The sequence below is a fragment of the Phaethon aethereus genome (assembly GCF_964289735.1).
Source record: "Phaethon aethereus genome assembly, chromosome: 1".
Taxonomy (NCBI): domain Eukaryota; kingdom Metazoa; phylum Chordata; class Aves; order Phaethontiformes; family Phaethontidae; genus Phaethon; species Phaethon aethereus.
In genome coordinates, this window is record NC_138575.1 from 57375845 (window position 1) to 57394071 (window position 18227).

Here is an 18227-nt window from a genome sequence, read left to right on the forward strand (position 1 = left end):
TTTTCTTCATTCCTGTTTTTCATCATTAGCAGATCAGTGCACCTGCTGCTTATCCCCAGCTATCTTGGATGTAAATTGGACGATTGGACTTTTTTTGTGAGCAGTCTAATTAATTTTGGAAAACAAAGCCATTTAAAAAAAAAGTTTTCTGATGGATCCGTGAGCTGAATTAACTCACTGAACTTACTTATGAAACCTGGAGCCATCAAAAAGAAGGAATGATGAGAAGTGGAGTAAGATGCTAGATTGTTTCATCTGGTTTGGGTAACATCACTCAAGTGGTCTATATTGAATAGTGAAACTGAGTACGGTAAAAGAGAAACAATTTCAACTCTGAAGTCATCAGTAGGATGAGAAGACTGCTGAACACTAGATCGTGGAACTAGTAAACAGTGGCAGTGGCTGGACAGTAAGTCTAGGAGAGAGGAAAGATCAGGCAGTAAGGGAGAATATACAGTGTGTGATAGACTCAAATAATTAAGAAATGTATGAAATGAGAAGTGGGTCTATGAAATTAGAAATTATCTTTTTTAGGATAATATTAAAAATATGTGCATTTCCCCAGTGTGAGGTTTGTCATGTTAGAATTTTTTTTGTTTGTTTTTACTCTGAGGTTGTTATGTATCTATGAATGGACAAGCAAGCTGCTGGAAAAAGGGTGGTTACGCATCTATCACAGAATGGTTGAGGATGGAGTGGATCTCTGGAATTCATTTTCTTCAATCCCCCTGCTCAGTCAGAGCCACCTAGAGGCAATTGCCTCCGACTATGTCCAGATGGCTTTTGAGTATCTCCGAGGATGGAGACTCCACAGCCTCCCTGGGCAGCCTGTGCCAGTGAGGCTGTGGAGTCAGCCTCACAGTAAAAAAAGTGTTTCCTGATGTTCACAGAGAACCTCCTGTATTTTCAGTTTGTGCCCGTTGCCTCTGGTCCTGTCCCTGGGTGCCGGTGAGAAGAGCCTGGGTCGTCTTTGCACCCTCCCTTCAGCTATTTGCATACATTGATAAGATCCTCCTGAGCCTTCTCTTTTCCAGGCTGAACAGTCCCAGCTGCCTGAGCCTTTCCTCATAGGAGAGATGCTCCAGTCCCTTCACCATCTTTATGGCCCTTTGATGGACCCTCTCCAGTATGTCCATATGTCCCCTGTACTGGGGACCCCAGAAATGGACACAGCACTCCAGGTGTGGCCTCACCAGTGTGGAGTAGAGGGGAAAGATCACCTCCCATGATCTGCTGGGAACATTCCTCCTAATGCAGCTGAGGGTACCATTAGCCTTCTTTGTCCCAAGGGCACGTTGCTGGCTCATGTTCAACTTGGTGTCCAGCAGGATCCCCAGGCCATTTTCTGCCAAGCTGCTTTCCAGCCACTAAGTCCCCAGCATGTGCTGGTGCACCCTCTGGGCCCAGCTATTCAGCTAGGTTTCAATCTGCCTCACTGTCTCCTCATCCAGTTCATACTTCTATCAGCTTCTCTATGAGGATCTTACAGGAGACAGTGTCAAAAGCCTCACTAAGTCAGGGTAGACAATATCCACTGGTCTCTTCTACCACGTCTGTCCACATTGTAGCTCAAACCTAAAGACAGTTTTGCCCAATAGCTGTCTCGCTCAGGCAAAAATATTTTCTGATAGGAGAGAATTGTTAGTTTGTAGTAAATTCTGGACTTACTACAGCATAGGTGCCAAAAGTAAGCATATGGCAATGTGTATACTGTTAAAATTGTTTTTGTTCCAAAGAGTTTGTTTGTAAGTGACTTCTGTTAAGCCAACTGTTAGATGCTTTGGGAGTGAGCAGCCAAGTCCTGTCAGATCATAAGAACTGGCAGGCATATAAAAACCATATCTTTTTCAGTTGCATGCTTGTCTATTCAATTAGATCATCAACCTATTTGCTTTTATATGGCCCCACTTTAATGGTCCCTCACTTGTGACTGGATTCATAAAATAGATTTGGTAACCAAGGAAGGATTTCCAGTTCTAGTTCTTACACACAGACTGTGTTACATATAAATCTCTCTACCTATTTTAACTTAGTTTATCAATCCAGAGGGGTTTTAATAGAATTGAATTGTTTAGAATCCAGAAATGTAAGGTTCTGACTGATGGGTTCTGGTAAAGCGACAAAAGAAGATCTTAAAGGGGTGCCACGCAGCTGATGAAAGATAGTGACTGAAGAGAGACTTCTCTCATATTGTTTCAGGTGAGCTCACAGGTTTAGGAGGAGGGAATCAGAACAGAAAACTGAGGCCCAAATCAGAACGTAATGTTCCAAGCAGAGTTACGTTTACAGTTATAAGCACTTAGGCTACATGCCTGTGGTGGGTTGACCCTGGCTGGATGCCAGATGCCCACCAAAGCTGCTCTATCACTCCCCTCCTCAACAGGACAGGGGAGAGAAAACACAATGAAAAGCTCGTGGGTTGAGATAAGGACATGAAGAGATTATTCAGCAATTACAGTCATGGGCAAAACAGACTCAGCTTGGGGAAAATTAATTTAATTTATTGCCAATCAAATCAGAGTAGGATAATGAGAACTAAAACCAAATCTTAAAACACCTTCCCCCTATTCCTCCTTTCTTCCCAGGCTCAACTTTAATCCCAATTTTCTGTACCTCCTCCCCCTGAGCAGGGCAGGGGGATGGGATTTGCAGTCAGTTCATCACGTTGTCTCTGCTGTTCCTTCTTCCTCAGGGAGAGGACTCCTTACACCTTTCCCCTGCTCCAGCATGGAGTCCCTCCCACAGGAGACAGTCTTCCACTAACTTCTCCAACGTGAGGCCTTCCCACAGGCTGCAGTTCTTGATGAACTGCTCCAGCCTGGATCTCTTCCACAGGGTGCCGTCCTTCAGGAACAGACTGTTCCAGCCTCGGTCCCCCATGGGGTCACAAGTCCTGCCAGCAAACCTGCTCCAGCCTGGGCTCCTCTCTCCATGGGTCCATAGGTCCTGCCAGCAGCCTGCTCCAGCGTGTGTTCCCATGGGGTCACAGCCTCCTTTGGGCATCCACCTGCTCTGGTGCGGGATCCTCCCCAGGCTGCAGGTGGAGGTCTGCTCCAGCATGGAGCTCCATGGGCTGCAGGGGCACAGCCTGCCTCACCATGGTCTTCAACATGGGCTGCAGGGGAATCTCTGCTCTGGCGCCTGGAGCACCTCCTGCCCCTCCTGCTGCTCTGACCTCGGTGTCTGCAGAGCTGTTGCTCTCACATATTCTCACTCCTCTATCCAGCTGCAATTGCTGTTGCACTGCGTTTTTTTCTCCCCTTCTTAACTTTGTTACCCCAGAGGTGCTGCCACTGTCGCTGATGGGCTCATCCTTGGCCAGCGGCAGGTCCATCTTGGAGCCGGCTGGCACTGGCTTTATCAGACATGGGGGAAGCTTCTAGTAGCTTCTCGCAGACGCCATCCCTGCAGCCCATCTGCTACCAAAACCTTGCCACACAAACCCAATACAGTGCCTTTCAACGCTTTTAAGCCGGTTGGGGATTAAAACTCATAAGATTTGGCAGGTTTTGCTGGGGCAACAGAGGAGGATATACCCTCTCAGTAACTTGCCTTTTCTTTTTTGCTCTCATGGCTGGGTTTACCATAACTCTTGCATATGAGATAAAATTTGTTTTAAAAGTAATCATGCTCCTTGCAAAGGAAGCCTGTGTCTTTGGAAAATGGGATTTATCATGAACCACATAAGTATTTTAGGTCAATTCGGGTTGTTTGGAGAAAATACTGTGTTTTGGTCTGATACCTGTGGGTATTGTGACCAAATCATTGGTGATAGGTACAGATGATGTATGAACTAGAAGAAGTTGTACATTTCATACCAAGAGTCTGTCTTCTGTTACAGCCTTGAACAACTTCAGGGAAAATAAACCTTTGGTTTGATTAATGCAGAATACAATTTACTTAATGTAGTCTGTGGAGAAGGAATGGTAGTACCATCAAGACCGCATCTTCCTAAAGTGATAGGCAAGTGAATGTCACGAAGGCATTAAAAGACTCCTTCCACTATAGCATAACCAGGATATTTTTCCTGCTAATCAAAAACTGAATGATTTAGTGGCATGCAGGTAAAAACTATCCTAAATTTAGTCTCACTTTGTCTCTCTCTTGAGATTCATACTTTATGTTGCAGTTAAAGTCTGAAATATCTGCACATGGAGGAGGGGGGATAAATCCATACTAGAACCTGGCAGCCCTTTCCTTCTGTATCAGTGCAGTCCATTCCATGAAATTAAATGGTTGCGCGCCTTGACATTGTCTCAGGCTTATTTTATGTTGTAGCTAAAGATTAAAACTTGAACATACTATACATTTTTATATTGGAAACAGAAATTCAGTTGTCGAAGCAACCATGAAATCTTGAGATTGGCATCTATCCAAGGGATAGCTGAGAGTTTTGGCACTAAAGGAGGAGTTTGAGCATTTGACATTGGAGGTGATTTATACATCTTTGGCAATGCAAGAACTAAATTTTGGATTTTAGAGGACAAAATTATTTCCCATCTCAAAAAATCCTGACAGTAGCTTTTTTTTACTGAGGGGGTGAGAGGAGCATCTGTGACAATGGAAAAGGGGACCACCACTTTCAGTTGCAGCTAACCACTGGTATTATAAAACTTCCTCTCCTACTTTACCTCATCCGAGCCTCCACTATAACGTGTCTGTGACAAAGCACTTGAACCATTTTTGGAGAAGAAGTTAACAGTTGAAAAAATCCCACATATAAAATTATTAACATAGTTATTTTATATATATAATATAACAACAATCTAAGTTGCTTCAGAAACTTCAGAGCAGACTTTAGGCTTATTTTTTTATTTTAACTGTCCATTGACTACTAACTTATTAAATGAATGGGATGGTTTATGGTATTTTTAGAATTATAACTCCATTAGTGCATAGTTGTTTCAAGTTGGGAAGCAGTCTTCTGCAAACATAAAAGGTAAATAGATATTTTAATAAAAATCCACATTCTGGGATTGCAATTCTGTATCAGATTAACAAAAAATAATTGTAATATTGAGTCTCCACAATGTTGTTATTTCCTATGTAAATGATGTGTTTGGAGAAGAAACAGTAGCTTTCTGGGCAAAAGTCACAATCCTGTAGCAAGGGTTTACCTAGTAGCTATTCTGCTAATATAAACTGCGAAGCAAATGAAGGGTTTGCTAATCCTTTCACGAGCAGTGCATGAACATCGAGTGCAGCCTGGCTGTTTCCTCTCTTGCTTAGGTAGTTTAAAAATAGACTGCATTTTCCAAGTGTTTGCAGGTAGCCCCTTTGTGCAGCAGGAGGGTTTGATAGAGAAGAAACCTTTTATTGCCAGAAGCTGAAAGGATGTGGGAGGGAGAAGTGCAGTGTATCTTCTGCTCACAACCACAGGTATTAGTGACATAACTTCTCAAACTCTGAGACATGCCTTAACATGAGGGGAAGGGTATCTTTCTTCCATCCTTTCACAGTTACTCCCTCCTACAAAGAAATTGCTGTTTTAAGGCAAATTCAAGTTGCCTCCTTTTCCACTCTGTCCTGCTCACTACCTGTCTTGGTCTAGCAGCCAGAACTTCTTTTTTCCTGCTCTTAAGAGCAAAACCAAATGTTTCGTGTTTTTCTGTTTTCTCTTGTTCATACTGTTTTAAATTAATGCCTGGAATATCTGCAAGAGGAAATATTTTGAAAAGTCTGGTCTCTTATGCTCAGCGTTCTTTACTGGGCACAGCATATACTTACTCACATGTCAGTCTCCCTGCAACCTCTGAATGTTCCTGCCAGTGTGTGGTGGTGGTAGTGGGGAAATGCACATCTGCATGTGTATGAGCACATCTGCCTACCCCTGGAGATGTATCTGGGGTGCATGTGAGTGAATTAGCAAACGTAACTGTAGATGGGAAGGCTGATAAGAACTATTTTAACTTTGTTGAATCTCGGGTGACTGTCTCTGGCTTGAAACCTTTGACTCTTTTATAACAGGTAAACTATTGCTCTTAGGTAAAAGCAGGGAACTATTACTCTTACTTCCCTTGGTTTTAAGTAATTATTTTCGAGCACGATGGATAATAGCTGAACTAAGGAGTATATGGGAATTCTGTTGCAATTCCAGCTGGAGCAGCCCCTCAGTTAAGCCCCTCCACTGGAGATACCCACCCCACATTTGAGATGCCGTACTTGATGTGTGAGCTTTCCCTGTGAAGCTCGTTGGCTTAGCAAAGGTAATTTGAGCTAATCTTTCTAACTTTGCACTGGAACAGAGTGAGAGCATTCATACAACCAGTTCTGGGGGCTCAGCAGGGGGTGGTAACTTGAAGAAGGGTTAGTAACTTTGAACTATAAAGAGGTATGCAGCAGTGTTTGCATCTAACCAGAATTTGTCAACCAAAATGGTAAAAATAACAAATAAAATGTGTTTGGATATGTGGTTTTAATTTACTTGCTTGGTTTTGTTAGGCTCATGCACCGTGGACTGCAGTTGTTTGGGAAATAGCTATAAAAATTTCTCTTAATCTCTCTGCTTTCCTCCTTCCGTCTACAGTTTTCTGTTGTGGACAGAGTCTTTCCTCTACATTAGCCAGAGAAATCCACCTACTAGTTGCATTTCTTCTCTTGGATAGAAATCTCTACATAGGCAACACCATTTTGTTGTGAAGGGGTGTATGTGCAGCTTTCTGGAGGATGGCATTGACAGAACTGTTGCCGGTGGTTTTCAAAAGAAAATAAAACCAAACTCATAAAGAAGGTGATTTAACTGACTTGTCTTTAAAAGTTGTACTGCTTTCTTTGGCTGCATGGATGACACATTCTGAGTGGGTGTAACACTTCCATTTAGTAATATTATGAACATGTGCTGCCTAATGCTTTTGTTTCGATACCATCTAGAGTCAGGTAGACTTCTGAACTGTTTCCTTCTCTTCATCACCCCCTGGCATCCTCAGTACAACAGGTCCTGGAGGGGAGGGAGGAAAGAGCAGAACATGGACCATAAATGAACCAACATCTCTGCTTCCCTTCCTGTCTCTCCTTCACCTCTTTTCTGCCCTTGTAGCAACATTGCCACAGTCTCTTTGCAAATGACCTTTGGTCAGCAACACTGACCAACTGTGTTCTTGGTCTGGGGAGGGGAGAGGTGGGAAAAGCAAAGGTTTTGGCTTCCTTCTGCCTCTCCTTCCTCCTCAGGTCTGCAAAGCCTGGGAGAGAGGCAGGGCTGAGAGGGGGATGGGGCACCGCTGCTGCTGTCTTTCCACACCTCACTTGCAATATTGACTTGCCTTGCTGGTTGGAAACTGCTTATCTACCAAGTTAATCAAATGCAGATCAGCGTTGCATTCCTTGGGCTGAACTGATTCTTCTCGCTCCTGTGTTTTGCAGATAGGGATCACAGATTTCATGTGTGTGTTTTCAGGGAAAGGCAAACTGACATCTTGGCTGAATCCCAAGGAATGGGGTGGGTGGCAGAGTTTATATATGTGCTGGGGGTTGATTTGGCTCTAGCTGCTGTGTAAAGTTCACTTTGGCAGCTGAAAGATGCAGAGAGAAGCACTTTCAGAATTAGAGACCGTGAGGTAATGAGAAAGTGACATAGGAAAGGAAGTGGTGGGGGGGAGGCTCAAAATGCGCCTTGACATCATCTGATAAGTTTTCCAGCCTGTGCAGCAGCTATTTTTATGCTCTCAACTCATAGTATTTACAGCTCAATGACAGCCAACTTGCCAAAAGTGGGGGTGGTGGTATATCCCAGAGTGGGTTGAGGGACTGAAGAGCTGCTCAAAAAGCTACGGCAAACATCCAGGTTCCCAGGCATGCCCACTGCTGTTGCCTTTTTTTACATCTGCATGGTAGTTACCTTTGGCTACCTGTTGTGTCTAGGAGTTTTCTGCACACTGACTGGCAGCACTAGCTGTCACCAGCTAGTTGAAAAGATCAGAGTATGTAAAATTCAGGCTCTTCCTGAGAACCGGAGAAGCAAGAATGTACAGTGCTCCCAGCTTGATGTTCCTACTTCTTCCTGAAGGTCACTGTTGGTGGGAGGCAGGATCCTGGGAATATCCAAAGCAAATTCACATTACATAAATGTGATTCTTAGCTGAGAAAAAGTAAGCGACACAAGTGTCAGTGTGAAGCCTGTATTTATTTTGAAGTATAAAATTAATAAAGTCATAAGACATCATAAGACATCAAAGGTTTACAGTGATGTAGGTGCAGCATTCTGTTATTTTTCCAGCTTTTGTCTGCTTGCTAGAAATATCAGAAACAGATCTTCAAATATAGTGGGCTCATATGTCTTTCTAAGGGTTCTGGCTTAGACCTTGACTGAGGTCTTTCTCATGTTGCCTCAGTATGCATGTGTTGCAGCTGTTTGCCAGTTTTTAGCAGAACATTGTTTGGATTTCATCACTGAATTGTGTGCATGCAGATCCTTGCAGGCATTGTGTCGTGTGAGAACATTATTACTGGGGGAAGGAAGGCAGAGAACCTGCTGCAGGGGAGGACTGGAGGTGAAAGGAGGAAAAAAAAGCACATTTTAAGTCGGTGTGAGTGGTTTGTCAGAAAATTTTCTATCTGCTCATTAATTTGAATTTAAAGAATACATTAATCTTTGGGGATAAAACTAATGATGTAATTCTGTGTTACAGTTAAGCTGATCCAAAGTTAGCCTGTGTCAAGACTGGTGTAGTCTCTCTCTCTTCCCAGCTGTGTTCACCAGCCAGAAGCTCTGGTGTTCATCCCACCTGGTGGTAATGCTGTTTAGTAGGTTGAATTGGGTCATTAAGATACCAGACAAATGTCAGAACTGGTTTTAAGGAGGCTAAGAGCATGTGTAGCTGAGAGAGGACAGGAGAAGGTGAACTGGGAGAGATTCTTTTGGTGGTAGCTAGCTTAAAGCTGCAATAGCTTCCAGGTCTGATGATAACTTTGCACAGGCAAATCTTTGTGTGATCCTGGAATTTAAAGGTCAAGTATCTATGGCAGGGTTAGAACTTGAGGGTTGTTCACTCTTCCATAGTTCTCTTCTAACACAGAATGGGAATTTGAAAAAGCTGCTGCTTATATGCTGTCTTGGCTTTTGAGAATAGAAAAACAAAAGAAGAGAAAGTTAATGGATTTGTTCAAAATAGTAAGTAATGATAACTGGCATTCAAATATAAGTATTGCATTCTGCGCCCACCAGGCCTCAGAACTTGCAGCAGTATCCGTGCAAGCCATGTGTACACCTGGTTACTTTTTATTTCTGTGTGAGGGTATACATAGTAATGCAGCATCTTGAGGAAGAATACATTCCCACAGTCTGTATCTCATTTCACACTTGAAAGTCAAAGGACGTAAGGCTCATTAGATGTCTCATGGACAGATTATGAAAATTTGGTTTGATGTTTTCTAAACCAGAAATCTGTGGCAAATACCTAGGTCCTGTTGATAAAGGTGATCTTTCTGCCAACAGCACTGCTGCCAATTCTAGGATAGAGGTTGTGCAAGACACTGAATGTTGGACACGCATTGGTGTGGGTTGATCCTACTTTTCTGGAGTGGTTAAGCAACTGAAACTGTTGGTGGAAATCCTAACTCTGCCATGAAATGTACCTTCCCTTCTACCCTGCTGATTTCCAAAGTAACTGTCAAAGTTACTCATCAGGCCTTACTTGTTCTTAGAGTACGCTTGTGTTTCTGTCCATGTGATCATTGATCAGACTTTCAGAGCTCTTACCGGTACATCAGGATCCAATAAAACAAATTAAACTTTTGTTTAACTTTTTGATGCTCATCAACATCTGGTAGTAGTGTCAGTGTTTCATACATGACAGGTTTCTCTTGGTCTTTACTTATTTATCAGAATCCATATTTTGCAAGGAGGTACCCCACAAGTGCTTGCTTGTGTGTCGAAGATATCCTCCAACCTGGGCCCCTTGGAGTTTGTTTTCTTACAGCATTTACGGCATTATCCAAGTCCTTTTTGGAATGTTCTGGCCCATCTTTCTCTTTTTTGGATAATTGCTCCTTTTTTCAGAATGCTTACTAACTCTGTAGGACGAATTTGATACTGTAGGACAAAATTTTAGAGTATCTTGCTCAGTGAAGAAAAGATCTATCTACCTACCATTGAGCCAATCAGGTGTTTTCTTTCCAAGCTGTTTTCTACATAGGAAGAAAAGTATGTCGCATACATATCTGCAGTTCTGCAGTAATACATTGAGAGGATCAAATCTTCATCAAGTTGGAGTTGTCAATTATAGCCACAGAGGATTGGTTGTACCATCAGGTTGCAGAAATTAGCAATGTATTTCATGTATTATTAGCTGTTTGGTGCCTCTCTTCTTTCAGTTCTTAAAGTTTTCTTCATCACAACTTGGGCAACACCTTAGGGCTGTTTTGGCAATACCTGGGTATTGGTGAGTCAGCTGGGTAGAGCAACCAGCTCACATTTCCCAAGCCTTGTACACTGTAGTGAGCTTCTGCCTCAGAGGCCTTGGCTGGCAAAGTAATAGCAGTCTTTGGCCTCTGTAGCTGAATCTTGTCATTTCCACCATGCAGTTAGTGTACTGCTTGCCAGAAGAAGTAGGACTCAGTCTGGCACAGGGTAGTTGTTCTTTAGTTATTACAGTAATTATGGGACCTGTCTGCACAGAGTATCAGGACTGATTCAATGTGCAGTTGTGTGTTGCTGCTGAAAGGGAAGACCCGGACAGTGTGTTTCTTTCTCTCCTCCTTCATCCTAGTTTTAGCACTCTTGTGGTCTGCCAGCTCAGCTTCCCAAGGCAGCTCTCTGCAGTGTCACGACTGCTAATGCTCACGCAAAAGCAGGATCATCTATTTATGCAGTAATTTGACCTTAATGGCCAAAGTTCATTGTGAAACTGAACCTTTACCTGACTTTTACAAATCCTAAATTTAAGATGAGAGTTTGTGTTGAGTATACATTGGTAATTTAGGGATAATGTGATTACGGAGCTTTATATTATCACCAAAGGTATTTTTTTACCCACAGGAACTTTAGAGTTTGGATTCTTTTCTGACTGAAGGTTGAACGTTTCAAAGTAAGAAGAGTACTGTTGAAGGTACTCAGAAATGTCACTGATGCCATCTAGCATCATTATTTAGTAAACATGTAAAATTCTGTATATTAGTTTTTAGTTTGTAACAATACGTAAGATTGGTTTTTTGCTCTAGTGCAGCTTATGGTGGAGTTAGTCATGCTTTTTAAATTCGGTTGAACACCATTTTTCTTAGATATTAGCTTCATTATTAGAGACTTTTTTTTTCTCTGTGGTTGTTATTCCAGCCTGGCTTTACAAAATGGCTTGGATGCCTCTCAAACTATTTGGAGATGAGAAATTTTTGTCTTGATTGGGGGTGGGGGCAGAGTATGAAATGGAGACTGTTCCCGTAGTGTTTAGAGTATTTAACTTCTTACTTTTATAACGTCTATGTGGCTATCTTTGCTTCAGGCTTGTAGGATGATACCAATTACTATTAATCTGTTTTTTTTCTGGAAAGATACCAGAATATTTTTTTCCAGGTATGTGTATTTATTGCACAGCTTTTCTTTTTTTTTTCTTTTTCCTTTTTTTTCCTCAGACTTATTGCACCTTTTATGATGCATGCTTAGTGAGATTAAAAACTAACAAAGCCACCAGCTGTACTGGTGAGAGTACCTCCTGGCTGTTGCTTGGATGGAACGTGCTTTTCCCTGGCCACTTCCAATTCCAGTACCATGTTGAGTAGTACGTATAACCAAAGTTTGTCAACCATATGGCATCTGTTCATGATGCACATTAAATAAGCTCCAGGTAAAATGACTGCCTCCATACAAGCACAGATTCTGAAGTTCTAGTGCTTGCAGTAGAGGGTTATTGATTGAGGGTTCCTGATTGTCTTCAGGTAGGTGTTTCTGCTAGGTTGGGAGAAAGGATTTAAGGGAAGAAGAGGCGAGAGTGTGTGCTTGTACAGAAGTAGCCTGATGTTACTTATATGTGGTCTCAAATGCATAGAGGAACTCTGTTTCCCAGATTATCAGTTTAGCTCTCTCCAAAACTAAAATTCCATTTCTGATAGTTTAAACAGGAAGGGACAAAAGGCAGTGCAGGTTCTGCACTCAGAATGGTGGTGTTCTCCTAGCTGTGTACACGGCGTGCTTACGGTCGGGAGTTGCGGGGGGAGAGAGGGTAGTGCTCAATCACATGATATTGCCTGTCTGGCAGGTGTCTGTGGTGTGAGTAGAGAAACCAACTGCTCACTATTTTGGGTGAATGAGGTTGGCTGTTACTGCAAGTGGCCCCACGAAGAAGTCCACGCATCTGTTGATAAGCACCGCTCTGCATACTGGGATCCTGAATGCTTATAGCCGCTTGCTGAAACAGTGAAGTTTCTGTCTGAGCTTTGAGATAATAGGGAGAAAAGATTTGCCAAGAGCCTTGCTGATTTTAATCTTTAGATGTTGGCTGTCAGGATTTGTCTGTGCCTCAAGTACTTCTCTGTTCCTATGCAAGCACAGCCTTGGAATCTAGCAGTAAACTAATTTTTTTTTCCAGTCTCCCGCTTCGTGCAGTGACCGAAACCTGGTAGAGAGGGATTGCGGTTGGGTCTCTTGTGAGGATTAAGCACCCCTTCCACTAGCCTGGGACGCCTCCTGTGTTACAGAATCTGCCTTCAGGTCCAGGGATTTCCTCTAATATGTTGGATAAAGCCAAGACACTCCAGCCTGCCTATGTCGGGATTGTGCCGCTTGCAGAGACTGTGTTAAAGCAAGGGAAGAGCTGTTCAAGCACATATCAAGATTCATACCACAGCTTACGAGAAGGTTAGCAGGCTCTGCTTTCTTTGTTGTAGGCACTGTGTAATTGGTTTGTGGGATTTTTTTAAATTATTTTTTTTCCCTATTGCATATTGAATCTCCCTACTTTTTCTTTTCTGGGCAGTAGTCCAGATTTTGGGTTTCCCACTGACTCCTGTGACCTGTTGTCCCTGAGGGCGCTCATAAGCATGTCATAGAATGAGGTCGGAGCTCTGTATGTAGTGATTTGCAGTGCCTGGACCTTAGGACAATTTCACTTGCATTTGGAAGTTTTAATTTCAGAGTTTAAATTTCTTCCTTTCCTCTATGTCTATAGTGATGTTTAAGGCTGTTTTATTAAAGGTGTAAAAGCTTGTTCTGGAGTGTCAACTCTGCTTTGGAGGAGACAGAGTATCATGTTTTAAGTTTCAGTATGTTGCTGTTTGGAGAGTGTGGAAGGAGTGGGATCTGTATATCTAAATGTGATTTTCTTTTAGATAGTGGTATTCTCCTGCAAATATATCTGATTTTTAAGGGGGTTTGACAATTCTGAAAGATCATGTAGACAGATAGAGGTCAAATTTCAAGGAGTGATATCTACGAGGAGAGAAGATCTGAAGGGATTGAGAAAAGATTGAGAACATGAAAACAGACAGTGATCCATTCATAGTGCACAGCACAATAAATAGCAACAAACAGGAACTGGGAAAAGATTGCAGGCAAAAGTGACAAAACATAACAAAATGCCAATGGCAAACATAGCAAGATTTATGCTTTATCAGAAATACTGCATCCATCTAGCTACAGGTGAAATTTTAATAGGAACTTGCAGGTGCAGGAGTGAACGAAGATCTTGAGAACAGTGGCCTCAGATATAAGATGACTGATTTTGAGAGTGAGTAAGGTGATTTGAGAGGAGCAGAAAATGCTTTTCAGTGACATTTTGATCAGAAAAGTAAAATAAAGGACAAAAAGCCAGACAGAATAAGGCCATGTTTGTTACGGGAAGATGGCCAGTGTGTGGAGGACGATTTCAGCAGTTGCATTTAGAGGATTTTTTCTCTCATATGCAGTTCTAGGCCTGCCGAGTCTGCCAAACAAAACCGTTAACTTTCTACTCCCTATTGTCACTGCCCTTACCAAGCCTCTTTAACTGATATCAAGAGTTAGCTTGTTATTAGATTTTAAAAATATTAAAATTTTTGTTGCTTGTTTTGATTGGCATACTCTTTGTTGAAAAAGTATGGAAAAGAAAACCGAAGTCACAGTCCTCAAATTCAACTTTGGGAGTCATAAATCCATTAGTATAGGCAGTATTCCCAGATTACTTTGCTCTGGAGTCAAAGAACTGCAGCACATCAGTCTTTAGAGGAAAAAAACCAAACCAAAATAAAAAGAGCCAGAACTAGCAGCTGTCTTGTATTTTCAAGGCATTGATTTTCACAGAAGGTGAGCACTTTGCATTTGGATGTGCCAGGATACATCTTCATTCAGTCACTAAATATCACAGGCTCTACAGTGGGATAACAGGTAGAATGAGGAAAATGCAATTCTGTAGTACTTTAATCAATATAAAAATGTTTGCTGCTGTCTCAAGTTGAAGCAAATTAAGGTCATTGAATTCTTGTATAATTCTGATTATTGAAAAGGCTGTGTTGACTCTGCAAGTCTAGCAATATCATCAGCCTACCCCATGTCTAATTCATACTTCAATATCATACATGATAAGGAAAGCTACTTTCTACCAGCTACCAAACAGGAAGGGTAGGGGAGATAAATAGAAGCTGCCAGCTTCTTTCATGTCAGGAGAGAAAAGAATAACCCTTTAGCTTTGCTGCTGCTCCGTTCCAGTCTCCTGCAGTCTTGGGATGCCTGTTGTATTTATGCTGTAGCATGCACTGTGTTTTGCAGAGCCAAATCTTACAGGCAGTGGAGAAGCAGATACACTCATGTGTAAACCCTTATGGAAGCTCTGAAAGTCCAGAATTAGCATTGAGCTGAAACTGTAATGACTGTTGTACCTTAGTTTTGGCCCCCCTGAAAATGTGACAGCTTAGTTTTGTTATCGCCCAGGACAGAAAATTCATGCACTTCTCTTCTTCACTCATTACCGCACACAGGTGAATGGGTGCCAGTCTGCTTTCTCCTCTTTATAAAGCTGGGCAAATAAGAGGTGTCTGTATTATGCTGACAGTGTTCATACCTGTTCTCTTAATAAATCTCATGAGAAGCTGCTATCTGGAATAGACTTCATCTTATTTCTGTGTGTCTGGAAAACAGATGGTCTCCTAAATCTGATTTATTTTTTTGAATTGGGACTTGACATTGAAGTTTGGGAACTGCTGATCCTTTCCACACAGACATGGATTTGACATGGGGAAGTCAAAGAACATATGCTTGTATTTTTCAAAGTATGTGTTGGAGCAGTTACTTGTAAAATTCCTAGAATTCAGGAATCCATAAACATGTTTTCTGCTCAAGAATGCCCTGGAATGACTTAGTTTTCAAATACCAGAGCCCAGTTTGCAGTTCCTAGACCTGTTAACACGACAGTATGGTAGCCCCTCATGAAAGATATGAAGAGGGAATTGCAAGCTTTAAAAAATTTCAGAAAGCTACTCAAAAAACAATTAGCATTCATGTGAGTCTAGCTTAGAATTAAGTACTTCCAAAAGTAAATCACAACTTTTCCACCTCTGTGCAGTGTCTTTCGTTCATTGCTCTTAAACCAAGCGCTTTTTTTGGCAAGTCCTCCCTTCAAAAATGTTCAGTGTAACTTGGGGGCTGACAGTGAAACTCACCTGTCTTTTTCCAAGATTTGTGTCTCAGGGCCCAGACACAGGAACAAGTTCTCGCATGCCATCTGATCTGCCGTAACTGTGTGCACATTCTTGGTCCACAGCAAATGTGAGGTAATTTGAGTTAGCTTAGCCTTTGATTAAACTATTAATATCTGTTCAGTACTTTGAAGAGATCAGGAGTCATGCAAGTGCTTGTTAACATATGGTTCTCTTCATGAGTGATCTAGACCTTACTGTCCTAAGGCCTCCAGGCACCTGAAGAGCTGGTTGGTGGCCCGTACCTCATCCAGTAGAGGGCAGGACAACCTGCACGTGTAGACTTGGAAGCTCTCACCACCAAGGAGATCCCCAGCAAGAGGGCAGCCCCTGCATCTGAGGCATCTCACAGGAATGCAGGGTGACATTTTTCTGTAAAGGTTGATCTGTGTCTTCCTAGTTGAGAGTGGACCTGAAGATGCTATGAGAGATGTCAAAGCGATGCCTTATACAAAATGTGTGGTCAGAAACCAGACGCAAAATGTAACAGATGCATCTCTGAATTATGGCCAGATGCATCCCATAATTCAGAATTATTTACGTGAATAGTGCTCTGACACAGAAAAACGTAGAAAATGTGTTGAACGCATTGGGAGCTACCTTCCTGGCATTTCTTGTGGCAAATCCAGAGGCACAGTAGATGTAGGTAGTTAGACTCCCTGCGGCCTTGTGCTGCAACCACTCTGCAAATGCGTGGCATGGTGGCTGTGACTATGCTTAAAGGGTAAGCGGTGCAGTGAAGGTAAGATAATGATATATTAATATGAGGTAGCTTGAAGTTGGCAGTAAGATGGCAATTAAAATTTATTTTTGCTTTATTGCCAGTGTGCCTCGTTTGACTGCGAAGACTAGAGGTGTTTCAGGATATTTGGTAACTTTATAACACAAGTGGGAAGCTTAGAGAAAGGGTTAACACTGAATGATTAGGGTTTTTATGTCAGTCGTTATCAGTGGAAGGAGAGTCATAGCATTATCCCTGGAGTTGAATTCACATATTTTTTCAGTCCTGCTGTCCTAATATGTTTTTGGTTTTTTTGGATATGACATGTTTTCTCCTCTTGGAGTTTACTGAACTATTCCTGTCAGTGTAATGATCCCCAGCTGTTGCTTTAGCCCTAGCTATTTTCATGCTGGGAATGGGAGGAGGAGGAGGACAGAGGCTAGCTTGTTTACCACACTGTGATCTACTTAATTTGTCAAGAAACGGCTGCTATAATACTTTCTTTAGCACAAAGTAATACTAAAAGGAAAAAATTGTAGACTCGGACCTGTAGAAGAGTAAGGACTCAACACATGCAGAAAAACAAAAAAGAATAGAAACCGGGTGTAGTGCAACAAGTGCAGCTGTCAACAGCATTTATGCAGACAATGCTTTGAACTAGTAATGATACCAAGTAAAATTTGCAGTAAGTACTTTCCTGCCCTATCAACTGAATTTTCTTCACAGTTGAACTGAGCTTCATGTTCAATGGCAGTGGTGCTAGGGTACTGATAATCCCAGCAACTGGGAAACAAGTTAATAAAGCTTGAAAAAACTTGTGTGGCTTTGGAATTATTAATGAATTGATAATTATATGCTATCTATTTATTTTAAGGAAATACCTGTATTTATACTTTTAAACAGCAAATGACTGATGCTTAGACTTCCCAGGAACTGTTGAAAAGCAGAATCTTTTTTGAAAACAGAACTATGGTACGTAAGCTCAGATTGCCCATTTTGCATCCAGAAACAACTTCTGCAGTTAACATGGTGGTTCAGAGTCCTTGCCAGACAGATGTCACTGTGACTCTCCTGCTCAAAGAAGATAAGGGTCAGTGACAGTTCTGGTTTCTGCTCATACTTTTGGATCCACATCAAGCTGCCTGTGTAAATCTTGTCTCGGTGATTTTATCATCTATAAGATCTGTCACTAGTCACCTCAGATTTTTCAGCATTCTGTCACACCTGCAAGTCATTGATCAACAACTTAATGAACATCTATACCAAAAATAAGTGCTTGCTTAGATACTTCCTTTTGTCCCCCAACTCCCATCTATCCAGTCTTTTCTGAGCATTGAATTACTGATCTTGTCACCTGCTGCATCAATAAATTTCGATCCAAAATGTTAAAGTAGCACATTTCTTGGCAAGAACCTCTGCAGCCTATGGTAGAAAATGGGACATGGTCCCTGACATAGCATTTGGTTTATCAAACAAAAACATGCAGTGAGCCTATGGGGCAAATTGTGTTCCTTTTTCTTGCAAGAGGCCTGTAAGTGGATGCATAATCTGCTGAATGGTATTAACATGGAGCAGAACTCATGGTTTTCTTTCTCTTACTTGGGCTAGTGGAAGTAGATAGAATGTTTTTCCCTGGCAGTATGTAAAATTTACTAACCTGATACCTCTCCAAACTAAGAGAAGACCCGCAGTAGCTGAAGTACATTTGTAATACGGTGATTACTAATACGAACTACAAAATGGTTTTTGCTTATCAGTGTATTGAGGATTCTTTCCTCGTGTTCAGTGAGACGGGTAGAAGAACTGTGCAGGTGACCTATTGTCAAAGTTTATTCTGTATATAATATAGTAAGCATTCTTCCAAGAAAACCAACGTTTGAACTTTCTAGTCTGCAGTTCTGCCATCTGAAGT

The 18227-nt window shown here is 41.8% G+C and overlaps 1 protein-coding gene across 1 annotated transcript in view; it reads left to right on the forward strand.

Moving 5' to 3' along the window:
- Positions 1-18227, forward strand: part of MRTFA (myocardin related transcription factor A) — a gene marked incomplete at its 3' end in the record, with an annotated part of 78063 nt that overhangs the window by 18829 nt on the left and 41007 nt on the right. The window contains exon 2 of the mRNA XM_082011129.1: positions 12628-12784. Coding sequence (XP_081867255.1) covers positions 12628-12784 — 157 coding nt within the window. The remainder of the gene's footprint in view (positions 1-12627; positions 12785-18227) is intronic.